A 27,567-nucleotide genomic window follows, 5' to 3' on the forward strand; every position below is an offset into this window, starting at 1 on the left:
CAGACAGGCTGCTGCTGTTCACGGGGCCAGGAGGCACGCTGCACGCCGGGGACGCCCAGGTGAGACACACACACACGTACAATTCAGAATAACACACAAGCAGAACCACAGAGCAAAAGACACAAGCACACATAAGCACACAAAGATTAACACAGAAAGAATACTACATAAAAACACACAGTGGGAAAGCAGACATGCCAGCCAGTCAGGACTGGATTTAAAAACGTTTTTGCTGGAATGTTTTCAGCACAACTAACATCTTTCTTCGCACTAAATATAATCTACCTTAGACAGCAGACCTTTCTAATCTCCTGGCCACGTGGTAACGTACAGTTCATCTAACGTGTCACTTGTCGAAATAAGTCGCCACTTATTTCTAGTGCTTTCACCACTGAAAGCATTCCGATTGTATTTGCCTCTGTGAAGACCTCCGCTCCCTGGAGGACCAAGCTGCTGTGTCTGCGGAAGAGGAAGGTTCTGAGGATCACCACCCCGGGATACAGGACCCAGCTCTGGCTGGGCGAGGTGTCTGGGAACCCCATGGAGCACCTACCTGTCCTCATCTCTGAGGTGACTTTGGGTGTGAGTGTATGTGTGTGTGTGTCAGGTGAGTTCTGTTCTAGGTGTTCTCTAACTCCTGGAACTGCGCGTGTACGTGTGTGTGTACGAGTATGTAGGTGCTGGTGTCGGTCCTGTCTAACAGTCTGAACCAGGGGGGCTGGCCCAGGGTGGTGACGGAGGACATCCACAAACACCTGGAGCAGCTGAGGAGCAGAGTGGTCACCCTGAGGGGCAGGGCAGAGGGACGCACTCTGCTGCCCCTCCCACTGTGTGTGGAGAGAGCTCAACCACAGGACATCATGCTCAGGTCAGTGTGTGTGTGTCCTATAGGTTACTTACTATGGGAAATACTAGGTGTTTTGTGACAGTTCAAAGTGGGCAGTCATAGTGGGCCTGCTGTATGTGACAAGGCATATCAAGTATGGTCAAAATGCAGAATGAAGTTCAGTGGGCAATATAAACATCGGGAATGCAAACGTATGAGTTACTTTGATGTTTCTTTGTCTAAAGCAGGCTTGTCGTTGTCAGCAAAACGTATAAGCTACTTTGTTGTTTGTTTGTCTAAAGCGACATTGTCTTTGTCAGCAAATTGCAGTGGAATGCAGCTGGGTAGACACTAGACAGCCAAACAAATGTTACGATCAAACAGTAGCCTAACCTAAACGTAAGCACTGCTATGGTTCAGTAGTAGTCAGGCTAGCTCTAATGATATGAAAATGTCCGATTCATAATCTATAGTATTTGCCTGATATTGTGTAATTTGAAATTATTCAATGAGGAGCGGAGAAGACACATTTATTGTCAAGAGATAATTCAATCACCGATTTAGACGAAAATCCTTACCTACATTTGAAAATGTTTATCGTCAGCCTCAATTAATCTATTACTCCGGTCGCAGAGATCGTCGTTAGCAACTACACAGCTTTCACCTATACGAAGTTTATCTTTTTTGTTTCCCAACTGTGCACTAACTTTGTACTGTGGCGAACCTCTCTTTCTGCACAAGGGTTCATTTAAGAAGGTTCGATTTTGTTTACTTTTAGCTATCCTTTCATTTTGGTATCTAGAGTGAACTTGGTCTTACCCCCTCTCTCCTGCGTGCGCATGCCTGTCCCCTAGCCCCACTGGCTGGCCTTTGGACCATGGCCTGCTGTACTCCATAGAGACCCTGGTGGTCCAGTGGTCTGGTCAGATATGGTCAGTACTAAAGAGGGACTCCAGCATGGTGTTGCAGCAGAGGGACCACCCAGGCCCCGGGGCTGAACTCCTCTTCTGGACCACTCAAAGAGACAACCTGCTGGGCATCCAGGAGCAGGTGAGGCAGTCAGTTGATAGGCCACCATGTATGTAGCAAGAAGGTTCCATCGTGGTCTCTGAGATCTGTGAGGGGGAGTTTCTGTTATGGCATTAGTATGTGTTCTGTGGTTTCAGATCCAGAGCCCGAAGGTGGAACAGATCATGGAGATTCTGAGGAGGGTCAAAAGCAGCTACTATCCTTCCTTCTGCGACATCTGCCTCAAAGTCAACCGGGGTAGAGAGAGCGTTTCCCAACACAAATTATAACAGTGTCCTCCCTTCTATTTGAGCCCTCATCTCCAGTCTATCATTCGGTAGGGCCTATATCAGTGTGTGTGTGTGTGTGTGCGTGTGTGTGTGCGCGCGTGCGTTCTTCTAGCTGTGCTGGAGGCTGAGGACATCGACCTGTATCTGCGCCCTCTCAGGAGACTCATCTGTAGTTTTGAGGAAAAGAGCTTTCCAGGTGGAGAGCCTGCTGCCTCCTTTGTTCCACACGCTGTGTCTGATCTGGAGCCAGTCCCACTACTACTGCTCCCCTGCTCGCATGGTGGTCCTGCTGCAGGAGTTCTGCAACCTGCTCATAGACAAGGTGTGTGTGTTTGTTTCTCTATGTTTTTTTTGTGCATGGTCTATCTTACTGTGGTCGCATTGTTTTCCTATTGTGTTGAAACTGTGTGTGTGTGTCCAGGCCTTTGTGTACCTTCTCCCAGAGGAGCTGTTTAAGATGGAGCTGGAAGAGGGGGTGGAGAGGGTGCAGATAACCATCTCGGTGCTGCAGAACTTCAAACAGCTCTTCCACTCCCACCGCCAGAGCATCCCCCGGTACTGCCGCCCAGGGGAGACCGTCAAGCCCTGGGACTTCCCTGCTACCCTGGTCTTCAGCCGCACAGACCGCATACTGGAGAGGCTGCATATGATAGAGGTCTGTGTGTGTGTGTGTGTGTGTGTGTGTGTGTGTGTGTGTGTGTGTGTGTGTGTGTGTGTGTGTGTGTGTGTGTGTGTGTGTGTGTGTGTGTGTGTGTGCGTGCGTGCGTGCGTGTAGCAGAGGAAAAGGTGGAATTAATTGAACCGTAAGCTCCCTTGATGTTCTTTCCTTCACTGTACAGTTTTTCTTCTTGACTTCACCTCACCCCTGAGCCATCTCTATTCTCTGACATCCAGGAGCTGTTTGCATCAGCACTAGACTTCCTCAAACTGGAGAAGGTGGAGCTGGGAGGATCTCGAGGGAAGATCCTCAGTGAGATGGTGTTCAGCATGAATGAAGAGTTCCACGATAGTTGGAGAACACTAAGAGAGAGCAAATACGATCCTCTAAACTACACCAAAGATGTGAGATGCTAAACTCAACGAGTACCCACTGTACATCTCTGTTTTACTGTACAACACTAAGCATGGCGCTTTGAAGGGAGTAGAACAGCATTGATTCTGTTTAGATTGAGAAGTATGTGCAGTGTGTTGTGTCATGTTGTGCTGTGGTGCATGTAGGACTTCCTGAAAGACTACTGGCGTTTCATGGAGCAGAATAAAGACTTTGACCAGAGACTTGGAACAGTCCTCAACCTAGCCTTCCAACACTCCAAGGGCCTGGAGTCCACCTTTAAGGTGACCATGGGAACCATGATCTCAACCTAACCCTTTACCCTTCCCCCATAACCCAAGCATTCTATTGTTTAGCTATAAATTATGTGAATTATTGAAAATGACCAACGGGGTGCGTAATGATATAGGGAAGGGTATAGCTTAGTGGGAGAGCATTTAACTGCAGATTAAGATGGATGTCTTATGTACGTTGTGTGTTTCTATGTGTGTTTTTATGTGTGTTATTGCTCGTCTCCTGCATGCAGCTGCTGCAGATGTTTGGGAGCCTGCTGGAGAGGCCCAGGATTAGTGAGCTGTTCGCTCCAAACTACACCCTGCTGCTGGCCATGTTCAACCAGGAGGTGGAGCACTGCCAGTTGATCCTGGAGCAGCACAGGGAGGCGGTAAGGGAAGCAGAGAGGCAGAGGGACTGACATAGAAACAGACTAGAGAGAAGGTGACAATGAGCGGTGTGAATACAAGATTTAGGAAGGTTGTGTGTGATGGTTCACTGAGATTGAGCACACTGGGGAAAAGGTCATGTGGTCGAACTGCTGCCTGGTTGTGTTCCAGCTGCGTTCGGGCAGCGCGGTCCTCAGTAAGAACATGCCTGCGGTCGCGGGCAACCTGAAGTGGGCTCAGGAGCTACGAGATCGCATCCTGACCAATCGCAGCAACCTCAACCAGCTCACACACATGTATGTAACACACTTGTACACACTCATACACTGTGATCAAGACAAACACATCCTATGGGGTGATGAGGAGATCTTTCTCTCTCATCCAGGCCTCTGAATTCAGCTGAGGCAGAGGATGTTCTCCAGAGGTGTGAGCGTGTTCTGGAGGTTTTGGACCAGCACGATGAGGAGCTGTTTTCTCTGTGGACCGAGGGGCTGGAGGAACTCTGTAACACACACCTCCAGGAACCACTACTGACCCTGGACTCAGAGACAGGCCTGTTCCAGGTCAACTTCAGCCCTGCTGTGAGACTTTCCCCTTAACGCCCAAGCTGATATACTGTCATGTTGCTCATGGAGACCAGGAAGGAGCCACGTAACGTTTTCCAACATATAAGCCCCTCCCTCTTTCTCTTTCTGTCTCTCTCCCTCCCTCTCTCTTTCGCTCTCTATCTTGCTCTCTCTCCCAGTTGACCTCAGTGTTGAGGGAAGTGAAGTATCTGGGGATGCTGAAGAACCACTCCATACCTAACACTGCTCTGCAGCTCTACTCCAAACGAGAGCAGCTGTACATAGTGGGTCAACCTTTACTCGCAGCAGAGCAGAACTCACTCCAACATTACCCAGATATATGATATTCAATTCAAACTAAAATGCCGTTTCGGAAGTGTAAATCTGACTTTTGGTGTGGATTTGTTGTAGTACACCCAGACATTGTCTCTGGTGACTCAGTGGTATAATAGGCTCCACAGCACCATACTGGCTGTGGAGCTGGGATTGGTCAAGGAGGAGATGGACAGGACCAGAAGGCAGCTAAACCCCGCCCTCCAGGAACTAACCTGGGCTCACGATGACCTGTGGGACTACATACAGACCACACGAGACCTGGTCAAGGTGCACACACACACACTCACACATACACACGTCACAGACGAGCAACCGGAATTATCCCTTCGTTTATCCTTCCATGCGCCTCTCATCTCGTGCCAGGGTGTGTCCACCCGTGTCCAGAGCAGCAAGGCCAACGTGGAGGCCGTCCAGGGGCTGATGGGAAGGTTCAGCCATCAGGCTTTCATCACCAGGAAGAGCAAAGGGTCCACCCTCCTCATCCTCAGTGACATGGAGGACAGTGTACACAAGCAATACACACTCATTACCAAGACTGGGCAGCAGATACACACTCTCCTACAGGTACTCTCACTCACACACACACATAGTAGATGCTTTATATAAACTACAAATCATAAACTCTCTATCTTCCTTTATATCTCTCTCGACCTATCGGTTTTATCTATCTATCTCTCCCTATCCCCCAGGAGAACCAGTCTCTGCTGGGGGTGTCCGACCCAGACAGTGCAGAGTGGCAGGCCTACACAGACTACATAGACAGGATGGTTCTAGGAGGGTTCTCCAGTGCCGTCCGCTGTTCTCTCCTGTACCTGATGGAGAACACTGACCCTTCGCTCCGCATCTCGCCACTCTTCGAGGTGCAGCTGGTCCTGAACGCCAACGAGATGACCTTCGAACCCTCGCTGGACCCCAGTCACCATGGCAACTTCTATGACATCATTGACAAGATGGTGCGTGACATAACCAACATGACGGCTTTCATACCTCGGGTGGCAAAGCACAAACAACTGGAAAACTATCAGGTAGCGCAGAGAAAATCACGAAAGCACACACACGTACATACTACACAAACACACATTACTGTCACATGACACTCTCTGCTCTGTTTGTCCCCAGGCTGACGTGGACGGGATGGCAGACCTGTCGGAGATGTGCCAGGTCATCAGGGCTCGTGCCCGCACCGCCATCGCTAAGGTAACGCTTCTGCCTCTCAGCTCTGAGCAGACTCCATAAGCCTCCTGGCCAGTTGAATGTCAGTAAATCTGATCTGGTCTTCATCTTCAGGTCAGGGAATACCAGGGGTCGTTTGCAAGCTACCGCTACCTTTGGACGGATGACAGGTATGTCTGTGTATGTGTATTTGTGTCTCTGTTTGAGCGTGTATGCAGTGCGTTGCTGTTTTTTCATACAACTCTGTGTGTGTGTGTTTAGGTCAGAGTTCATGAGGCAGTTCCTGCTCTACGGTCATGTTCTGAGTACAGAGGAGGCTGAGCTGTATGCAGACTATGAGCTGAAGAAGAACCCGCCCACTCTGGACAACTTCAAAGAACAGGTGACAGGAGAGGCGGGCCACCCACTCTAGCTCCTCCCCAGCCCCTTTTATTGGCTGACTTCAGGCTTTTCCAGATCCCTAAACCAATCACTTTAGAGAACCCCTTGCCTGATTGGCTGATTCTCTTTTTCAACCTGTTATCTTGTAAGTTGTAGCATCACTGTGTTCCAGGTCGTTTCAGTTGGCGCGTGTGTGTTCTGTGTTCCAGATCAACCTGTTTGAGTCTCTGTACGTGAGGGTGAGCAAGATGGAGGGCCAGAGGTTGTTCTGTGGCTGGCTGCAGATGGACGTCAGACCTTTCAAACACACCCTCATGAACGTCATCAAGAAGTGGAGCTGGATGTTCAAGGAGCACTTGCTCAACCACGTCAACCAGAGGTGAGCTGGGGACCCGTGCCCGCGGGGGGGCAGGATGTAGTATGGAGAACTGTTTGGCTTTTGATCGATCATCTGCCATGTATGTGAGAAGCCCTTGAACGCACTCTCTCTCTCTCTCTGTCTCAGTGTGAGGGACCTGGCCTCGTTCGTCCAGGACACAGCCCGAGGCCTGTCTAACAAAGTGACGGACGGCGACTACGCCGGCCTGGTGGACATCATGGGTCACCTGATGGCCATACGGGACAGACAGATCAGCAACGATCAGCACTTCAAACCTCTCAAGTCCACCGCTGAGCTCCTCAAGACCTACGGCCAGCAGCTTCCTGAGAGCGTCTACACACAGCTGGAGGTACACACACACACACACACACACGCATACTTTCACTTGCCCGCTCGGACACACACAGACACACACACACTCACTGATCGTGTAACGGATGTGTGTGCAGGAACTGCCTGAGAAGTGGAAGCTGGTGAAGAAGATAGCGTTCACAGTGAAGCACGAGGTTGCCCCACTGCAGTCCAACGAGGTGTCTGTCATACGCAGGAAGTGTGTTCGCTTTGAGGTGAGTTTGTGCGTGGCTGCGCACTGGGGTCTTCTTTGTGGAGAGGTGAGGCTGTGTGTGAACGGGGTCATGTAACAGCATCCGTTACAGAGGTCGGTTTGTGTGTGTGTGTCTTGCATCATTGATGTGGAAGTCACCTGACCGACCTGGCCAGCCTTTTGTCCCTCATCAGAGCTTATAAACCTGATCCTATAACTCTAATATACCTGGTGATTCAGTACTGGCCAGCGGGTGCAAACTCATGGTAAACACACTGCATCTCCTAGGTCAAGCAGCATGAGTTCAGAGAGCAGTTTCGTAACGAGGTCATCTTCAGAATCGACGTGGACGAGCCTTACAAGCTCATGGACAAGGTGAGCGGCAAGACTACGGCTTCAGCCAGCTCACAGCAGTCATGTTTGGATGTGAAGACCCTTGTGGAATCTGACGTATTTATCACCCTTTCTCTGTTCCACCCCCCCCCCCCCCACACACACACACACACACACACACACGCTCTCTCTCTGTAGTCGAACCGCACGGTGGCGTTGTTGGAGACAGAGATGCGGAAGCTGCAGGACACAGCAGACCTGTTTGAGGTCAACTTCCCTGACTACAAACAGCTGCGTCAGTGTCGCTCTGACATCATACTGGTCAAAGCTGTCTGGGACATGGTCATCTTCGTCAAGGTCAACAGACACACACTCACATCATTCACGTCTTAGCCCAAAATATCTTTGCTGAATTAAGACCTTCGACATATAAAGTCTGTTTCTGTCTCTATCTCTTACTTATTCTTATTGTCTTTCCTTTGTCTCTCTCCACCTCAGACGAGTATAGAAGACTGGACCAAGACCCCATGGAAAGAGATCAACGTGGAGCTGATGGACATGGAGCTGAGACGCTTTGCCAAGGTAACACCCACTCCCCTTTGCTCTCACAGGATTATCTTACAGTTCAGATAACATCTTCTTTCTGTTGTGTGTGTGTGTGTGTGCAGGAGATGAAGACCCTGGACAAGGAGGTGCGTGTGTGGGGCGTGTACATGGGTCTGGAGTCAACGGTCAAGAACCTGCTGACCTCACTGCGGGCAGTCAACGAGCTTCAGAACTCTGCGGTCAGAGAGAGGCACTGGCAGCAGCTGATGAATACCACAGGGGTAGGACACACACTCACCTCTGACCTCTGCCTGACCCTGTCACTTCTGACCAGGATGTAACCTCTGACCTCTGACCCCAGGTGCGCTTTGTGATGTGGGAGGGCACCACCCTGGGGGACCTGCTGGAGCTACAGCTGCACCGCGTCGAGGACGAAGTCAAAAACATAGTGGACAAGTCCGTCAAAGAGATGGCCATCGAGAAGGTGTGTGTGCTTCCCTGTGTGTGTGTGTGTGTTTGTTTCCACCAATCACATGCATGCTGTGTACTCAACAGCCCACCCCCCTTACCATGTACATCTCAGGTGCTGGCAGAGATTACCCAGACGTGGAGTGTGATGGTTCTGTCCTATGAGACCCACGCCAGCACAGGAACCCCTCTCCTCAAGTCTGATGAGAACCTCATAGAAACCCTGGAGGACAACCAGGTGGGGGCTCGCTCATCACACACACAGAGGAAGAACACACACTCACGTACTCCAATTCACACAAGCATTAAAATCAACCATGTGCAGCACTGTTCACCCTCTAGTGTACCTACGTGGTTGTCTGTTCACAAGCACTATGTCGTCTTCTCTGGTGGTTTCTGCTGGCTCGCTTAGGTCCAGCTGCAGAACATCCTGATGAGTAAGTACGTGGAGTACTTCCAGGCGGAGGTGAGCGGCTGGCAGCGGAGGCTGATGGTGGCAGACCTGGTCATCTCCTCCTGGATGTCGGTGCAGAGAACCTGGGCCCACCTCAACAGCATCTTCACCAACAGCCACGACATCCGCTCCCAGCTGGCCAACGACGCGCAGCGCTTCCAGGGCATACACACCGACCTCCAGGTATCCCACACACAGTACAGTACACACACAATGTACAGTGTAGTACGCACATTAACACACTGTGAAGTGACCACGCTCACACACACTGACTCTCACACAAACCCACACCTCATATAGTACATACATTACATTGGCCGCGTTTGAGCTTAAGAGCTTCTTAACGAATCTGGGAAACGTGCCTGTTTACATTACATTTAGTCATTTAGCAGACACTCTTATCCAGAGCGACTTACAGTAAGTACAGGGGTATTCCCCCAAGGCAAGTAGGGTGAAGTGCATTGCCCAGGGACACAACGTCATTTCGCACGGCCTGGAATCGAACCGGCAACCTTCTGATTGGTAGCCCGATTCCCTAACCGCTCAGCCATCTGACCCTGTATACATACTGTATACAGTACACGCACACACACAGTTTGTTTTTGATCCACACATCATATCCGTGTGTCATCTAATCTGCTATGTGTGTGTGTTCCCTCAGAACCTGATGACTGAGGTGGTCAAGTCAAGCAATGTGGTGGAGGTCACCAACCAGCCTGGCTACCTGGAGCAGCTGGAGACTCTGCAGCAGAGGTGCCTACCCTCATACTGCCTGGAGGATGGGAGAGAGAGAGAGACATAGAGAGAGACATAGAGAGAGACAGAGAGAGTAACAGTGTGTGTGTGTGTGTGTGTTCCCAGGCTGTCTGTGTGTGAGAAGGCCCTAGCTGAGTATCTGGAGACCAAGAGGCTGACGTTCCCTCGCTTCTACTTCGTCTCTGCTACAGACCTGCTGGAGATCGTCTCCAAGGGAACGCAGCCCAAACAGGTACCCACAGGACGGGCGGCGACAAGCAGAAATATGACTCATGATACGAGTCTCCATGACGATCACGATCAATAATGTGTGTGTGTCCTCAGGTCACCAGACACCTGCTGAAGCTGTTTGACAACATAGCAGACCTCCGCTTCCAGGACACAGCGCCAGGGCGGGAGTCAGAGGGGGAGGAGGGGGAGGCGGTTGCCGTGGGGATGTACAGCCGGGAGGGGGAGTATGTACCCTTCTCTGACCCCTGTCTCTGCCAGGGACAGGTAGGTAGACACACTGTGTTGGCTGTCTGGACTACAGTATATACACACTGCAGACTGTGTTCTCAGGGGTGCGTATGTGTGTGTGTGTGTGTCGTCAGGCGGAGTGCTGGCTGAGTGAGCTGGAGAGCACCATGCGCTGCACTGTGCGGAGAGAGATACAGGAGGCAGTGGCTGCATATGAAGACAAACCCCGAGACCAGTGGCTGTTTGACTACCCTGCCCAGGTGTGTGTGTGTGGGGGGGAGGGGGGTGTTGTGTGGTGTGTTTGTAATGTCTGTGGGTGAGTGTGTGTGTGTGTGTCTGTCACAGCATATGTATGGTGTGTGGCCAGGTGGGTCTGACAGGAAGTCAGGTGTGGTGGGCCACAGACGTGGGCATCGCCTTCGAGAGGGTGGAGGAGGGCTTCGAGACAGCCCTGAAGGACTACAACAAGAAACAGGTACACACACACACGCACACATGATGACACTGTTCATTTGTGCTGGTGGTTGAGGATGGAGTACATGTGAATGTTAATTGATGGTCGTGTTGAGGTCATGCTGTGGTCGTGTTGTGGTCGTGCAGATCACCCAGCTGAACTCCCTGATCCACATGCTGCTGGGGGAGCTGACCCCTGGAGACAGACAGAAGATCATGACCTTGTGCACCATCGACGTGCACGCTCGGGATGTGGTGGCCAAACTCATCACGCAGAAGGTCATCTAGGGATCATCAGACTGACATAGCCAGTAGCTATCTTTATCTCCAACAATAGCCTCTCTAATGTGCGTTTGTGTGTGTGTGTGCATGTTTCCTAGGTAACCACAGGCCAGGAGTTTGCATGGCTGTCCCAGCTGCGTCATCGCTGGGATGAGCAGACCAGACACTGCTACATCAACATCTGTGACGCCCAGTTCCAGTTCAGCTACGAGTACCTGGGGAACACCAACAGACTGGTCATCACACCACTGACTGACCGGTACACACACACACACAGGCACACACACACACACAGGCACGCACACACACAGGCGATCTCAAGGTTTCCCTCTCCTCTCCGCAGGTGTTACATCACACTGACTCAGTCCCTCCACCTGACGATGAGTGGCGCCCCCTCTGGCCCGGCGGGAACAGGGAAGACTGAGACCACCAAGGACCTAGGCCGCTCGATAGGCATCATGGTCTATGTATTCAACTGCTCAGAGCAGATGGACTACAAGGTGTTTACTATAGCAGTCCTTAACAAGAGGATGAGGCAATGGATATGGGAATTTTGACCGAGTTGTCTCTCTCTCTCTCTCTCTCTCTCTCTCTCTCTCTCTCTCTCTCTCTCTCTCTCTCTCTCTCTCTCTCTCTCTCTCTCTCTCTCTCGTGCTCTCTCTCTGTCTCTTTCTGTCTCTCTCTCTCTCGCTTGCTCTCTGTCTCTCTCTGTAGTCCATAGGGAACATCTACAAGGGTCTGGCTCTGACTGGAGTGTGGGGCTGCTTTGATGAGTTCAACAGGATCTCTGTGGAGGTGCTGTCAGTGGTCGCTGTTCAGGTCAAAACCATCCAGGACGCCATCCGCAACAAGAAACAGAGGTCGCACACTTTCCATGACGCATGACAATTCTGTTTCATCTACATTTATAAGGCCATATACACCAATTATCTAGCCATCTATCCTCCCACCCACCCATCCATCCTTCCATGTGTATAACCATCCAGCCGTGTGTGTAGGTTCCACTTCCTGGGAGAGGAGATTGAGCTGAGGCCATCTGTAGGCATCTTCATCACTCTGAACCCGGGCTACGCAGGGAGGGCAGAGCTACCTGAGAACCTCAAGGCCCTCTTCAGGTCACACACACACAGAGAGAGTTCCAGCAGTATACCACTGTAAATTCAGTCCGTTGTGTCATATTAAATCCATACTGGATGTGAGTGTGTGTGTGTCCTCAGGCCCTGTGCGATGGTGATCCCTGACTACGAGTTGATCTGTGAGATCATGCTGGTGGCGGAGGGCTTCATCGACGCTCGTCTGCTCGCTCGCAAGTTCATCAGCCTGTACACGCTCTGCAAGGAGCTGCTGTCCAAGCAGGTAGTGTTCAACAGAACCATGTCTGGAGGTCTGTCCCTGAGCTCCGAACCTTAACCTCTGATCTGAACCATGATCTCTCCTCCCTTATGATTCTGTCTCTCCCCCTCTAGGACCACTACGACTGGGGGCTGAGGGCAATCAAGTCAGTGCTGGTGGTGGCGGGGTCCCTAAAGAGAGAAGACAGGAGCAGGCCAGAGGAACAGGTACACACATGCACTCCTTATCTTACAATAATACTGATATTGTCTTCTTACAGTAGTCTCCTATTGTGTACTGTAGGCCCTGAAGAGTGGTTTTAAGATCCCTGTCGGACTCCCTCTCCCTCACTCTGACCCTCCCATTCCTCCCCCTTTCACCCCCACCCCCTCCCTCCACCTCCCTGTCACGGTGTGTCCAGGTGCTGATGCGAGCACTGAGGGACTTCAACCTTCCCAAGATAGTGACCAGTGATGTGCCCATCTTCCTGGGCCTCATCAGTGACCTGTTCCCCCTCCTGGACGTGGCCCGCAAGAGAGACCCTCAGCTGGAGACGGCCGTGAGGCTGTCTGTCAGCGAGCTGCACCTGCAGCCGGAGGAGAACTTCATCCTCAAGGTGGGGTGTGCGTGTGTGCGTATGTGTGTTTGTGTGTGTGTGTGTGTGTGTGTCCCCAATATGAAGCCCTCCATGCTTGTGTTGCTAGGTGACCCAGCTGGAGGAGCTCCTGGCTGTAAGACACTCTGTGTTTGTCGTCGGAGGACCTGGAACAGGGAAGAGCCAGGTACACAGACACACACTCTCACACAGACACACACACCACTTGATGTTGTTGTTAATGTGTGCTGGTGCTTGTGCCTCAGATCCTGAAGACCCTCCACAGGACCCATGCTAATCTGAAGATGAAGCCAGTGTGGACAGACATGAACCCCAAGGCTGTGACCACAGACGAGCTGTTTGGGTTCCTGCACCCTGCCACCCGGGAATGGAAGGATGGTGAGAGGTGCCAGGCTGCAGGGTTCAAGAGCCTGGAGGGACTCTACTGTTACTCTCTATTATTTATGCTCTCTATTGTGGTGCTACCTGGTGATAACTGTGTGTGTGTGTGTGTGTGTGTGTGTCAGGCCTGTTCTCCTCCACCATGAGGGAGCTGACCTCTGTCAGCCATGATGGACCCAAGTGGATCGTCCTGGACGGAGACATCGACCCCATGTGGATAGAGTCCCTCAACACTGTCATGGACGACAACAAGGTGGGGGAGATGTGTGTAGGGGCACCAGCTTTCCCTCTGTCTTTATTTCTCATCCTTTTGTTGTCCTTACAGTGTGTGTACCAATGGTATCTGTTTCATAAAGTTTCTCACTTGCTCACCCTCTCTCTCTCTCTCTCTCTCTCTCTCTCTCTCTCTCATTCTCCCTCCCTCCTTCCCTCTTTCTCCTTCTCACCCCTTCTCTCTCCTCCCTCTCCCCAGGTGCTGACCCTGGCCAGTAACGAGCGCATCAGCCTCTCTTCCTCCATGCGTCTGCTGTTTGAGATCTCCCACCTGAGGGCTGCTACTCCAGCCACCGTGTCCCGTGCCGGCATTCTCTACGTCAACCCCCAGGACCTGGGCTGGAGCTCGTGAGTCTCTCTCTTTCTCACACACACACACACACATCCACACTCACATGCAAACAGATACACACTGACATACACACACACGTATTGAGACTCGCACAATGATTATTTCTTGGTCCCTCCCCACAGGTATGTAACAAGCTGGATTGACACACGACAGGCCCAATCAGAGCGGGCCAACCTGACCATTCTATTTGATAAATACGTCCCATACTGTCTGGAGCAGGTCCGCTGTAACCTCAAAACCATCACTCCCATCCCTGAGAACAGCATGGTGCAGGTGGACACACACACACACACACAATTGTGAAGTTCTGATTGAGTATTGAATGATTGATTGATTATACTGCTCTGTAGTAGCATATTCACATGTTCTGATCTTGTGTTGTGTGCTGTCCAATCAGACTCTGTGTTCTCTGCTGGACTGCCTGCTGACGGAGGAGACCACGCCCACTGACTCCCCCAGAGAGCTGTACGAAATCTACTTTGTCTTCGCCTGCGTCTGGGCCTTCGGAGGGGCACTTTTCCAGGACCACGTGAGTCTGTGTGTGTTCATGTTGTATAGCATCCGTAGATATCCTCGTATTTGTATCTATAAACAAGCCATGAAAGTGACATTCCATAACCCTGACTTATCTCCCTGCCTGTCTATCTTTCTACCTGGTTACCTGCCAGTCGGTCTAATGACCTGTCTGTATGTCTCATAGTTGCTAGACTACCGAGCAGAGTTCAGTCGCTGGTGGTCTAAGGAGATGAGGGCGGTCAAGTTCCCCTCCCAGGGCACTGTGTTTGACTACTTCATAGACTCAGACACCAAGAAGTTCACTCCTTGGAGCGAGAGGATGCTTCCATTCGAGCTGGAGCCAGATGTACCACTACAGGTATAAAGCTGATAGAGTGTGTGTGTGTCTAAATTCCACATCAGTACTTACTGTGTGTGTGTGTGTGTGTGTTTCAGACGGTGCTGGTTCAAACAGCCGAGACCACCTGTCTGACCTACTTCATAGACCTGCTTCTCCAGAGAGGCAAGCCGGTGATGCTGGTGGGGAACGCCGGCGTGGGGAAGACCATTCTGGTGTCGGACAAAGTGGCCAAGCTGAAGGAAGACTACGTGGTGGCTAAGGTCCCCTTTAACTACTACACCACCTCGGCCATGCTGCAACGTGAGCCCCCCATCACTACTACGCCCTAATACACCACCTTTGTCTCATTACTTACACTGAGTCAAGTACTTGGTACAGATGGGCGGTTTGTGGATGGGTTGAAGAATCTTCTGGAAAATAGATGGATGAATTGAAATAGCTAAGTGTGTGAACATGGCAGGTGTGCTGGAGAAGCCGCTGGAGAAGAAGGCGGGCCGTAACTATGCCCCGCCCGCCACCAAGAGACTCATCTACTTCATAGACGACCTCAACATGCCTGAGGTGGACGCCTACGGAACCGTGCAGCCCCACACACTCATACGCCAACACCTCGACTACAACCACTGGTGGGATACACACACACACCCACACACACACAGGATAAAACTGTGTTTCTCCTTGTTCATAACCTCTAGTGAAAGCGGTGGAGTGAGTTAGGTGTGTGTGTGTGTATGTGGACAGGTATGACAGGCAGAGGCTGGTGTTGAAGGAGATCCATAACTGCCAGTACATCACCTGTATGAACCCTACAGCTGGGAGCTTCTCCGTCAACCCGCGACTCCAGGTAGCACACACACGTACGGTACACTACCACACACACACTCATACACACACACAATCCCAGACTACACTCAAAACACACTGTAATCTACACATTTTCAAGTACGAGGTAATTCAATCTCTCATCCCTCCCCCCCCCCCCCTTCTACTTCGTCCTTCTCTCTCTCAGCGACATTTCTCCGTCTTTGCGGTCCATTTCCCTAGCGCTGAGGCGTTAGCCACCATCTTCAGCAGTATTCTGTCGGCCCACTTCCTCCAGGGGGGCTTCAGCTACGGGGTCTCCCGCTCCGTGGGAACCCTCATTCAGGTGCCGTCCTCATCAGGACCTGTCTGTCCCTCCTCCCTCTCTCATCTCTCCCATGTCGGCCCATCCACCTTCTCGTTCCCTTCTTCTCTTGTTTCTTCCAGGCGGCCATCTGTCTCCATCAGAAGATCAGTCAGAACTTTCTCCCCACAGCCATTCGCTTCCATTATATCTTTAACCTCCGAGACCTCTCCAACATCTTCCAGGTATAACACACGCGCCCACACCTGCACGCTGTACAGTGATGGATGATTCAGACATCGTATGGAGTGTATCAATCATAAATATCTATCTCTCCTTCCATCCTCACCCCACCCACCCTCTCTCTCTCTCTCACCACCCTTCCCCTCTCTCTCTCTTATTCATGGCCCATCCTCTCTCTCCAGGGTATTCTGTTTGCCCTGCCAGAGTGTGTGCGGTACCCCATAGACCTGGTCCACCTGTGGCTGCATGAGAGCTCCCGTGTCTACTCAGACAAGCTGATGGAGGAGAAGGATGTGGAGCTCTTCAACAAGATCCTCCTGGACACCGGCAAGAGATACTTTGAGGTGAGGGACCGCAGGAGGGACATTGGAAAGGACTGCTTTTGTGAAACTATTGCTGGAATAGGATGTTGATCTGTTTGTGTTTGTGTGTTTGTGTGTTTGTGTGTGTGTGTGTGTGTGTTTGTGTATCTAGGGTATAGATGAGTCTATCTTCATCCACCAGCCTCTAGTGTACTGTCACTTTGCTCATGGAGTGGGAGAGCTTCGCTACCATCAGGTCAGTCTCTCACTGGAGCCTGGGCTAAAGCACTGGGCTTTAGGACTGAACTCCTAAACACCTGGTCCTGGACACCTCTTCACCTTCATCCTCTCCCTCTCTCTCTCTCTCTCTCCCTCCCTCCAGGCGTCTGACTGGGAGAAGCTGAACAAGACCCTGACCGACGCCCTGGAACATTACAATGAGCTGCATGCCGTCATGAACCTGGTGCTGTTTGAGGAGGCCATGCAGCACGTGTGAGACACAAACCCCAAACCTGGACACTGACAATGTCTTTTAGGATAATGAGAACTTAGTGTGTGTGTGTTTGTGTGTTTGCACGTGTGTGTGTGTGTGTGTACAGGTGTCGTATCAGTCGGATCCTGGAGGCTCCCCTCGGCAACGCCCTGCTGGTGGGCGTGGGGGGCAGTGGGAAGCAGAGCTTGTGTCGACTGGCAGCCTTCCTCAGCCTGCTGGAAGTCTTCCAGATCACCCTGAGGAAAGGTTACGGCATCAATGACCTCCGGGTAGGACCACACAGCATGGGCGGTCACATACGGTGGGTCATAGTCCTGGTGTAGGTGAGAGGAGTTGTTGACATCTCCCACAATGCCTCTGCCTGCCCCCCCCCCCCCCCCGCCCCCCTTTCCAGAGTGACATAGCAGCGTTGTACATCAAGGTGGGAATGAAGAACATCGGTACTGTCTTCCTCCACACAGACGCCCAGATCCCTGACGAACGCTTCCTGGTGCTCATCAATGACATGCTGGCGTCAGGTGTGGATTAGCATGCACCTCTCTGTAGCTGGTGTTCTAGTCTGCCTCCTGTCTCCTAAGGAGTGTTCTAGTCTGCCTCCTGTCTCCTAGCTAGTGTTCTAGTCTATCTCCTGTCTCCTAGCTAGTGTTCTAGTCTGCCTCCTGTCTCCTAAGGAGTGTTCTAGTCTGCCTCCTGTCTCCTAGCTAGTGTTCTAGTCTATCTCCTGTCTCCTAGCTAATGGTGTGTTGTGCGGCATGTCTCCAGGGGACATCCCAGACCTGTTCACTGAGGAGGAGGTGGATATGATCGTCATGTCCATCCGGCTGGAGCTGCGGGGCCTGGGACTGATAGACACCAGAGACAACTGCTGGGCCTTCTTCATTGAAAGGATACGACGACAGCTCAAGGTCTGGAGACTGCTGACTATATTACTACACTGCATGACTGATCCTGCCCTGATATCTTATAACCTTATAAAGTTAATATTTTATCCTCTCCTCCCCTCACCATGTAGGTGGTTCTGTGTTTTTCTCCGGTGGGCTTCACATTGCGGACACGTGCCCGGAAGTTTCCGGCACTGGTGAACTGTACAGCCATAAACTGGTTTCACTCCTGGCCTCAGTCAGCCCTGCAGTCAGTCAGTACCACCTTCATAGAGAAGATCCCTGATCTGGAGGTCAGGACACTCTCTCTCTCATCTTCTTTAGTAAAATGTTGATCTGTGACAATAGAAATAACAATAGTTTCAACTAAGTGTACATGGCTAATAGTACAGTCTGTTGATGTTTCTGTATTCCCTATGCTTCCATGAACATCAGCCCAACGTCCGTGCATCCATCAGTGAGTTTATCTCCTACGCACACACAAGTGTCAATGAGGTGAGGAACTACCTAACACCAACACAATGCCAACAACTTCCTGGTCCCCTCTCTAACATCACATGCTCTACCCAACCCCTACATTACCCTCCAGGTGAGTGTGAAGTACCAACAGAATGAGAAGCACTTCAACTATACCACACCAAAGAGCTTCCTGGAGTTCATGAAGCTGTACGACAACCTGCTGGGGAACAAACGCAGAGAGCTCACCCAGAAGATGGAGAGACTAGAGAACGGCCTGCAAAAACTGCAGACCACTGCCTCACAGGTCTGAGAAAACCCACACACTTCCACTTTGGGTCAGACAGACACTGGACAATCACTGTCAGAGAATTCAACCTCCGTCAGAAACTAGCTCTCACGGCCTCCTCCTCTCCATCTCTCTCTCACTCCATCCCTGTCTCTCTCTCCCTCTCGCTCTGTCAGGTGGAGGACCTGAAGGCTAAGCTGGCGGTGCAGGAGGTGGAGCTTTGGCAGAGAAACACAGACACTGAGGCTCTCATCGCAAAGATCGGACAACAGACGGACAAGCTGAACCAGGAGAGAGAGGTGGCTGATGCAGAGGAGCAGAGGGTGAGTGTGGGGGGATTATAAAAAACACTTTACCAAGTTAACCTGACACAGCCTGAAAAAACATTGATGCAGTAGATGCATACATGCATACATATTTCATTATTTTTTCAGGAATTCTGATATATATATAAATCTTTAGAGAAAATAAAATAAATAGACCTGACCAAATCCACATTGGTCAGGTCTATCTATAAATCTATAAACTTGATTTAGTGGGTTAAAATCCACCTGTGAATTGCTTTGGATAAAAGCATCTGCTACATGAATACGTTGTTGTTATTATTAGTATTATTATTCACCTGTACAGGCTGAAAGTGCATATTTCTCGCTGTGTGTGTGCGTGTGTGTGTGTGTCAGGTGGCAGCTATCCAGGCGGAGGTGACTAAGCAGCAGCAGGAGAGTGAGGACGACCTGGCCAAGGCTGAACCTGCCCTCCAGGCGGCTAACGCTGCCCTCAACACTCTCAACAGGGTGAGGGATACAGGGATGGCACATTGCTTTAAACAGGGATTGGCCTACATAACAAGGTTACATTTTCTCCACAATGTTTGTGCTTCTCCACAAAATATGTGTGTGCGGTCTGTGTGCGTGTGTCTTTGTGTGTCCAGTTGAACATGACAGAGTTGAGGACGTTCCCCAACCCTCCTGCCATCGTGACCAACGTGTCTGCTGCTGTGCTGGTGCTGCTGTCACCGCAGGGTCGCATCCCTAAAGACCGCAGCTGGAAGGCTGCCAAGGTGGTCATGAGCAAGGTGAATGTCTGGGCTTGGGGAAAAGGAAGTAGACAAGGTAGGGTCTAGGGTCAAAGGTAAGGAGAACGGGTAGGGGCCAGGGCGAGGGAGATGCAGATTGGGGAGTCCTGATAGACTCACTGTTCTCTGCCCCCACCCTGTACAGGTAGATGACTTCCTGCAGGCTCTGGTGAACTTTGACAAGGAGCACATCCCAGAGGCCACAGTGAGGTGCGTGAGAGACGAGTACCTCAGCGACCCGGAGTTCAACCCGGAGTTTGTCAGGCTCAAATCCTCCGCCTCCGCAGGCCTCTGTGCCTGGGTCATCAACATCATACGTTTCCACGAGGTACGTACACACACAGGAGCGCTTCTTTTCCTCTTCATTCATTACAAGTCCTCCCATGTGTGGGTGTCTTGGCAGTGGTGTTGTGAGGGTGTTCTGTTGTGACAGGTTGTGTCATTTCTCCCCTCCTCTCCTGCTGCCTGCTCCAGATGTATGTAAGTACAGCTCCTGTCTCCTTCTCTGTATGCCCAGGCTGGACACCATTGCAGGACTGTTTACCTGGATATGACTGAATACTACTAGTACCTGCAGTGTTGTTTTGCATGTCACGTTCGGTTGTGATGTGTGTGTGTGTGTGTCATGACTGTGTGTTTTCCTCAGGTGTTCTGTGAGGTGGAGGTGAAGAAGATGAGTCTGCAGCAGGCCAACGCTGACCTGGCGGAGGCTGCAGAGAAGCTGGAAGTCATCAGGAAAAAACTAGCCGTGAGTTGGACTTCCACACGCTCCGATTCTGTCTTTTTTTCCACTCTCTGACTGTGTGTGTGTGTGTGTGTGTGTGTGCGTGTGTGTGTGCGTGTGTGTGTGTACCAAAGGAATTAGATACCAGCCTGGACACTCTGACGGCTGCATTTGAGAGAGCCACTTCTGAAAAGCTGCGCTGTCAGGATGAGGTCAACCGCACCAACAATACTATAGAGCTAGCCAATCGCCTGGTCAAAGGCCTAGAGGTGAGGACACGAGCCAATAGGAGCTCTGCTTACTGAATCCTAAGTTTGCACTGTAGCTCGAGGCTTACATTTCTCATGTGTGTGATTAATGTGCATCCGTGTGTGTGTGTCTTCCAGAGTGAGAACGTGCGCTGGGCCCACACTGTAGCTCAGTACCATGAACAGGAGGAGACACTGTGTGGAGATGTTCTCTTGACAGCAGCCTTCATCTCCTATGCCGGCTCCTTCTCCAAGAAGTACCGAGCAGAGCTGCTGGACAACCTGTGGATGCCCTTCCTGCGCTGCCAGAAGGTCTGTGCATCGCTCTGTCACTGACCTGAGATGGGACACATTACTAACAGCTTGTTAGTAGTGACGGATGAGGGACAGTCAACCTAAGGAGCTTCCCGTTTCCTAACTTCTCCTCCCTTCATCCCTCCATCCCACTCTCAGAACCTCATCCCTATGACAGCGGGCTTAGACCCAGTGTGTATGCTGACGGATGATGCTACAGTCGCCCAATGGAACAACGAGGGGTTGCCAGGAGACAAGATGTCCACTCAGAATGCGACGATTCTCACCAACTGTGAGTGGTCACAATGCCTTCTAATATCCTGTTGGATAGATCCTGAGGGCTGGGCAAGGTTATGACACATTTGTGCGTGCTTGTGTGTGTGCGTGTGTGTGCGTGTGTGCGTGTGTGTGTGTGTGTGCATTCCTCCAGGTGAGCGCTGGCCCCTCCTCATAGACCCACAGCTGCAGGGCATCAAGTGGATCAAGAGTCGCTATGGCAACCGCCTGAAGGTGGTGAACCTGGGTCAGAAAGGGTGAGAGGACAAGACCTCCATCTTCTCCCTGCGTGTCACCCATTCTTCTGTCCTCTCCCTGATCCCTAACATGACTGTACATGTTCTCTGTACACCGCGTGTAGATAAACCAGGTGTGTGTGTGTGTGTGTGGTAGGTATGTGGATGTGATAGAGCAGGCAGTGGTGATGGGAGACCCAGTTCTCATTGAGAACCTAGAAGAAACCATGGACCCTGTCATAGACCCTCTACTGGGACGACACACTATCAAGAAGGGCAGGTAACACACACACACACACTCACACACTTGACTCTGCTGATTTCACTTCCTTTGTTTTAGTTTCTCTGATATACTTTCTCTCACACATGTCCACTCACCTAACCATACATCTGTGTGTCTCCTAGCTGTATCAAGGTGGGGGATAAGGAGTGTTTCTTCCACCCAGCCTTCAGACTGATCCTGCACACTAAGCTGGCTAACCCCCACTACAAGCCAGAGATCCAGGCGCAGACCACCCTCATCAACTTCACTGTGACCAGGGATGGCCTGGAGGACCAGCTACTGGCCCAGGTGGTCAACCTGGAGAGGCCCGACCTAGAGCACCTTAAGGTGGGGCCGGGGCTCTGAATACCTTCCCTCTCCTCTCTGGGTCACTGTACCTCTAGTAAGTTGTAGTTGGTCTATGCTTCTAATGTGTGTGTGTGTGTGTGTGTGTGTGTGTGTGTGTGTGTGTGTGTGTGTGTGTGTGTGTGTGTGTGTGATAGAGTGACCTGACCAAGCAGCAGAACCTGTTTAAGATTGAGCTGAAGGTCCTGGAGGATGAGCTGCTGACCCGGCTGTCTGCTGCAGAGAGCAACTTCCTGGGAGACAACGTCCTGGTGGAGAAGCTGGAGACCACCAAACACACGGCCGCCGAGATCGAGATGAAGGTCGGTTAGAGAGAGAGGGAGGGAGAGAGAGAGGGAGAGGAGTGGTTGTGAACGTTTGTTTGCTCTGAACCTCTCCTCTCCTCCATCTAGTCGTGTCCTCACCTCTCTCTCCTCCTCTCGTCCCGCTGGTGTCCTCCCCAAGGTCCTAGAGGCCAAGGTGAACGAGGTGAAGATCAACGTGGCCAGGGAGCACTATCGCCCTGTGGCCGTCAGAGCCTCCCTGCTCTACTTCATCATGAACGACCTCAACAAGATCAATCCCATGTACCAGTTCAGCCTCAAGGTGACAGCTCTACTCCACAGCAGACAGTCAAACGTCCATGGTCAAGTCTCCTGTTCTGCCCAGTTCCATTCTGACCCAGTATAATGACACTCCCTGTCTCTGGGTTGTTTGTGGAGGCCTTCAACGTGGTGTTCCACAAGGCGGTGGAGCTGGCGGAGGGGAGTGAGGACGTGAAGAGCAGAGTGAGCACACTCATAGACGGCATCACCTTCTCCACCTTCAACTACATCAGCAGGGGCCTCTTCGAGAGAGACAAGCTCACCTTCACAGCTCAGCTCGCCTTCCAGGTGTGTGTGTGTGTGTGTGTGTGTGTGTGTGTTTATGTGTGTGCACACGTGACAGTGTAGTATTTCCCTCCTCCAGCTGTTGTTGATGAGTAAGGAGATAGACGTACGAGAACTCGACTTCCTGCTACGCTTCAACATTGACCACACCTACATCAGCCCTCTGGAGTTCCTGTCTAACACTGCCTGGAGCGCCATCAAGGTACACACACACACACGCACACAAACGCTCACCCACACTCATGCTCACGGTGATTTGCATATCTTTAGGTCAGAGAAACACTTCACTAACTTTATGTTGATGTTGAGTGGCACATCAATGAGGCCTGCGATGCAGAGACAGTGTCTTCTTTGTTCAGACGATGAGCTTCACAGATGAGTTCCGGGGTCTGGACCGGGACATGGAGGGCTCTCCTAAACGCTGGAAGAAGGTGGTGGAGTCCGAGTGTCCTGAGAAGGAGAAGCTCCCGCAGGAGTGGAAAGGGAAGAGCTCCCTGCAGAAGCTCATCATGACGAGAGCCCTGCGCCCCGACAGGATGACCTACGCTGTCAAGTTACACATCCCCCTCTCTTCATCTTCCTCCCTCCTGTCTTCCTCTCCCTCAACCCCCAGCTGTCAAGTTACACCTCTCATTCTCATCCCCCTCTCAGTACTCCTCTCTTCCACTCTATCGACCCCTCACCCCCGGCCCACCCCATTTGCGTGCACATGTCTCCAAACCTGATGAGGTAGTGGTCTTTCTTTGACTCGCCCTCCCTCCTTCTCACGGTCCCGGTAGGAACTTTGTGGAGGAGAAGTTGGGGGTTAGCTACACAGAGGGGAGGAAGACAGAGTTTGCCAAGTCCTTCAGAGAGAGTGGTCCTGCTTCGCCCGTCTTCTTCATCCTCTCACCTGGAGTGGATCCACTCAAAGACGTGGAGTCACTGGGTAGCACACACACGCACACATACTGTGTACAGCTCATTGATGGACCTTAATTTAGATGGCATCCTGTTGTGGCTGACGTACGCTTCCTTCTGTGGTTTCCATGGTACCAGGCGGGAAGTTGGGCTTCACCATCGACCTGGGGAAGCTTCACAACGTGTCTCTGGGTCAGGGCCAGGAGGCTGTGGCTGAGGTTGCCATGGAGAAGGCAGCTAAGGAGGGCCACTGGGTCATCCTGCAGGTCAGCTTTCTCTCTCTCTCTCTCTCTCTCTCTCTCTCTCTCTCTCTCTCTCTCTCTCTCTCTCTCTCTCTCTCTCTCTCTCTCGATCTCTGCTATCTCAGCTAGGCAGACAGACAGTGCTCTGGTGTTACTCTGTGTGTGTTGTCTCCTGTAGAACATTCACCTGGTGGCTCGCTGGCTGGGTACCCTGGAGCAGCTGCTGGAGCGTTGCTGTGAGAACAGTCACCATGACTACAGGGTGTTCATGAGTGCTGAGCCTGTACCCACAGCTCAGGAACACATCATACCCCAGGTACACTCACACTCACACACACACACACACCAACACACATACTTGTGAATGCACCTTGAAACAGTGAGCCTTTCCTCATGCAGGGTATCCTGGAGAACGCTATCAAGATCACCAACGAGCCTCCCACTGGCATGCATGCCAACCTGCACGCTGCCCTCGACAACTTTGACCAGGTGTGTGTGTGTGTGTGTATAATGAGTAATGTCACAACCACAGGTCAAACCAGGCTGTTTAGGTCCCACTGGTTCCTTCCCCCAGTACAGTCATGCTGTGTCTGTTTTGTCGCCCTCTGTAGGACATCCTGGACCAGTGCAGTCGAGAGCAGGAGTTTAAGACCATCCTGTTCTCCCTGTGTTACTTCCACGCCTGCGTGGCTGAGAGGAGGAAGTTTGGTCCTCAAGGCTGGAACAGGAAGTACCCGTTCAACACTGGGGACCTCACCATCTCTGTCAACGTGCTCTACAATTACCTGGAGGCCAACTCACAGGCAGGGCTGTGTGTGTGTGTGTGTTTCTAGATGACTGAAAGAAAGAGGGGGAAGGTGCTAGTGATGATGATGATGATTATGATGATGATGATGATGATGGTGGTGGTGGTGGTGGTGGTGGTGGTGGTGGTGGTGGTGGTGGTGATGATGATGATGATGATGATGGTGATGATCATGATGATGATGATGATGATGATGAAGGTGCCGTGGGAAGACTTGCGCTACCTGTTTGGGGAGATCATGTACGGAGGTCACATCACAGATGACTGGGACAGGAGACTCTGTAGAACCTACCTGGAGGAATACATGCAGCCCAACCAGGTCTGTGTGTGGACAGTAGATGTGTGTGTCTGTGTGTGTGTGTGTGTGTGTGTGAGAGAGAAAGAGAGAGAGACAGGGAGAGACAGGGAGAGAGAGAGAGAGAGAGAGAGAGAGAGACAGGGAGAGACAGAGAGAGAGAGAGACTTATTTGTGATTGACTGTGATTGCTCCCCTGTCCAATCATGTCCAATCATGTTCTCCGTAGTTTGATAGGAAGTTGGCTCTGGCTCCAGGCTTTGTGATTCCTTCTAACTTGGACTACCAGGTAACAACAGCAATTCATGTTCACGAGAAATCCATGCAGCGACAGAGCACAAAAAGTACAGCGCTTCATTCGTTCATCAGGGTTACCATGGGTACATAGACGAGATGCTGCCCCATGAGAGCCCAGTGCATTATGGGTTACACCCCAACGCAGAGATCGAGTTCCTGACGGTGACATCAGACAACCTGTTCCACACCCTGCTGGAGCTGCAGTCACCTGACGCTGTCATGGGGGAGGGGGTCTCTCAGACCATAGAGGAGAAGGTGTGTGGACAACACACACACACACATACACACACATATACAGATACACATGGTCTCGTGGTCAGATGGCTGAGCGGTTAGGGAATCGGGCTATTAATCAAAAGGTTGCCGGTTCAATTCCCGGACGTGCAAACAACTTTGTGTCCTTGGGCAAGGCACTTCACCCTACTTGCCTCGGGGGGGAATGTCCAAGAGCGTCTGCTAATGACTAAATGTAATGTAAATGTACACAGGCACCAGGTGAATCTATCCCTCTGTGTTGTCCCCATCTCCCAGGTGAAGACCATTCTGGATGAGGTGCTGGAGAAGCTTCCAGAAGAATACAACATGTCTGACATCACGTCCAAGACAGCAGAGAGGTCTCCCTACATCCTGGTGTGCTTCCAGGAGTGTGAGCGCATGAACATGCTCATCTACGAGATACGACGCTCCCTCAAGGAGCTCGACCTGGGCCTCAAGGTGCTTCTCCTGGTTTCTGGGTCTCCTATGACCACGAAACGTATTTCGTATTTTTGATATCATTATAATACTGTACTGTAAATACACCGAGAAGGTTTCAGTGATGTTTATATTAGTCAGAATGTCTTTGAACAGTATAGTAAGCTGACGTGTGTGTGTCTCAGGGAGAGCTGGCTATCTCCTCCGAGATGGAGCAGATCCAGACAGCTCTGTTCTTCGACAACGTTCCAGACACCTGGACCAGGCTGGCCTACCCCTCCACCTACAGCCTGGCACTGTGGTCCGTGCATGTTTGTGGGTGTGCTACCATAGAATCCACAGTGCATATTGTGAGATTGGTATCTCCTAACCAGAGTGAGTGGTCTCTCTTTGTGTGTGTGTGTGTGTGTGTGTGTCTGCGTTAGGTATAATGATGTGTTGCTGCGCTGCAGAGAGCTTGACAGCTGGACTCAGGACCTGTCCCTGCCGAGTGTGGTTTGGCTGTCTGGCCTATTCAACCCCCAGTCCTTTCTCACAGGTAAACACACACACTGTCAATAGAAGTGAAACATAAACACACACCCATATTTTCTTCATGCAGAAGGTAACACGGACACACGGTCAGACCAGACTCTGTCGTGCAAACACACACACATGCACCCGCTACACAAGCCCCTCGTTGTCCCTCTCTCCAGCGGTGATGCAGTCTCTGGCCCGCAAGAACGAGTGGCCCCTGGACAAGATGAACCTGACCGTGGACGTGACCAAGAAGTTCAAGGAGGAGTTCAACCAGCCAGCCAGGGAGGGAGCCTACGTGTATGGCCTATACATGGAGGGTACGGAGAGAACACACACCTCTCATGTTATATATGGACTAGAGAGAGAGAGAGGGGAGAGACGAATAAGTCGTAAATATAAAACAACAAAAGGACCTATTAACATGATGGAAATGTTGAAGAACCATCGATCTGCCTGTGTGTCCCTGTTTCTGTCTCTCTGTCACGCTGCCACATGAGTCTCCCTCTCACCATCCGTCCCTCTCTCTGATATTTCCATCGCTCGCACTTCGCCTGCCTCATCTTGTCCTCTGTCTGTGCTGCCCCCCTCCTCCCCTCCAGGTGCGAGATGGGACACCCAGAGTGGGGTGATCAGCGAGGCCCGCCTGAAGGAGCTAACCCCCTCCATGCCCGTGATCTCGGTGCGCGCCGTGCCCAACGACCGCCAGGAGACCAGGAACATCTACGAGTGCCCGCTGTACAAGACCAAGCTCCGCGGAGGCACCTACGTGTGGACCTTCAGCCTCAAGACCCGGGAGAGGCCGGCCAAGTGGGTGCTGGCCGGGGTGGCCCTGCTGCTCAGCGTGTGAGGGCAGCGGGGAGAGGAGCAGTCCTCGTCTCTGTGTCTCCTCTGTCTGAGATAGGAGTGGTGGGGGAAGTGGA

The 27,567-nt window shown here is 51.6% G+C and overlaps 1 protein-coding gene across 1 annotated transcript; it reads left to right on the forward strand.

Moving 5' to 3' along the window:
• Positions 1–1,783: 1,783 nt before the first annotated feature.
• LOC136959522 (dynein axonemal heavy chain 11-like) lies at positions 1,784–27,494 on the forward strand. The gene is given in 90 exon segments (XM_067253882.1): positions 1,784–1,876; positions 1,993–2,092; positions 2,237–2,318; positions 2,320–2,446; positions 2,546–2,779; positions 3,019–3,186; positions 3,343–3,459; positions 3,702–3,839; positions 4,009–4,133; positions 4,223–4,418; positions 4,583–4,687; positions 4,815–5,006; positions 5,103–5,303; positions 5,429–5,764; positions 5,859–5,936; positions 6,027–6,082; positions 6,174–6,294; positions 6,503–6,672; positions 6,799–7,021; positions 7,122–7,238; positions 7,505–7,591; positions 7,748–7,906; positions 8,048–8,131; positions 8,218–8,376; positions 8,457–8,579; positions 8,679–8,801; positions 8,976–9,200; positions 9,679–9,770; positions 9,879–10,005; positions 10,098–10,268; positions 10,367–10,492; positions 10,600–10,707; positions 10,833–10,964; positions 11,066–11,226; positions 11,311–11,467; positions 11,682–11,827; positions 11,966–12,082; positions 12,185–12,323; positions 12,434–12,526; positions 12,721–12,915; positions 13,004–13,081; positions 13,161–13,293; positions 13,422–13,549; positions 13,769–13,917; positions 14,044–14,194; positions 14,319–14,450; positions 14,622–14,795; positions 14,873–15,077; positions 15,238–15,403; positions 15,519–15,621; positions 15,787–15,924; positions 16,026–16,127; positions 16,308–16,469; positions 16,600–16,683; positions 16,810–16,919; positions 17,027–17,189; positions 17,315–17,438; positions 17,683–17,825; positions 17,933–18,094; positions 18,237–18,296; positions 18,391–18,564; positions 18,723–18,869; positions 19,227–19,340; positions 19,478–19,621; positions 19,767–19,949; positions 20,268–20,369; positions 20,480–20,614; positions 20,732–20,905; positions 21,047–21,179; positions 21,318–21,420; positions 21,557–21,679; positions 21,805–22,009; positions 22,165–22,329; positions 22,472–22,612; positions 22,729–22,899; positions 22,976–23,098; positions 23,256–23,449; positions 23,676–23,824; positions 23,935–24,062; positions 24,217–24,354; positions 24,438–24,527; positions 24,650–24,841; positions 25,043–25,162; positions 25,368–25,427; positions 25,508–25,690; positions 25,967–26,149; positions 26,314–26,429; positions 26,554–26,666; positions 26,824–26,964; positions 27,247–27,494. Coding segments are annotated over 90 exon segments (12,762 nt in total).
• Positions 27,495–27,567: the final 73 nt, after the last annotated feature.

The sequence above is a fragment of the Osmerus mordax genome, chromosome 16 (genome assembly GCF_038355195.1).
Source record: "Osmerus mordax isolate fOsmMor3 chromosome 16, fOsmMor3.pri, whole genome shotgun sequence".
Taxonomy (NCBI): domain Eukaryota; kingdom Metazoa; phylum Chordata; class Actinopteri; order Osmeriformes; family Osmeridae; genus Osmerus; species Osmerus mordax.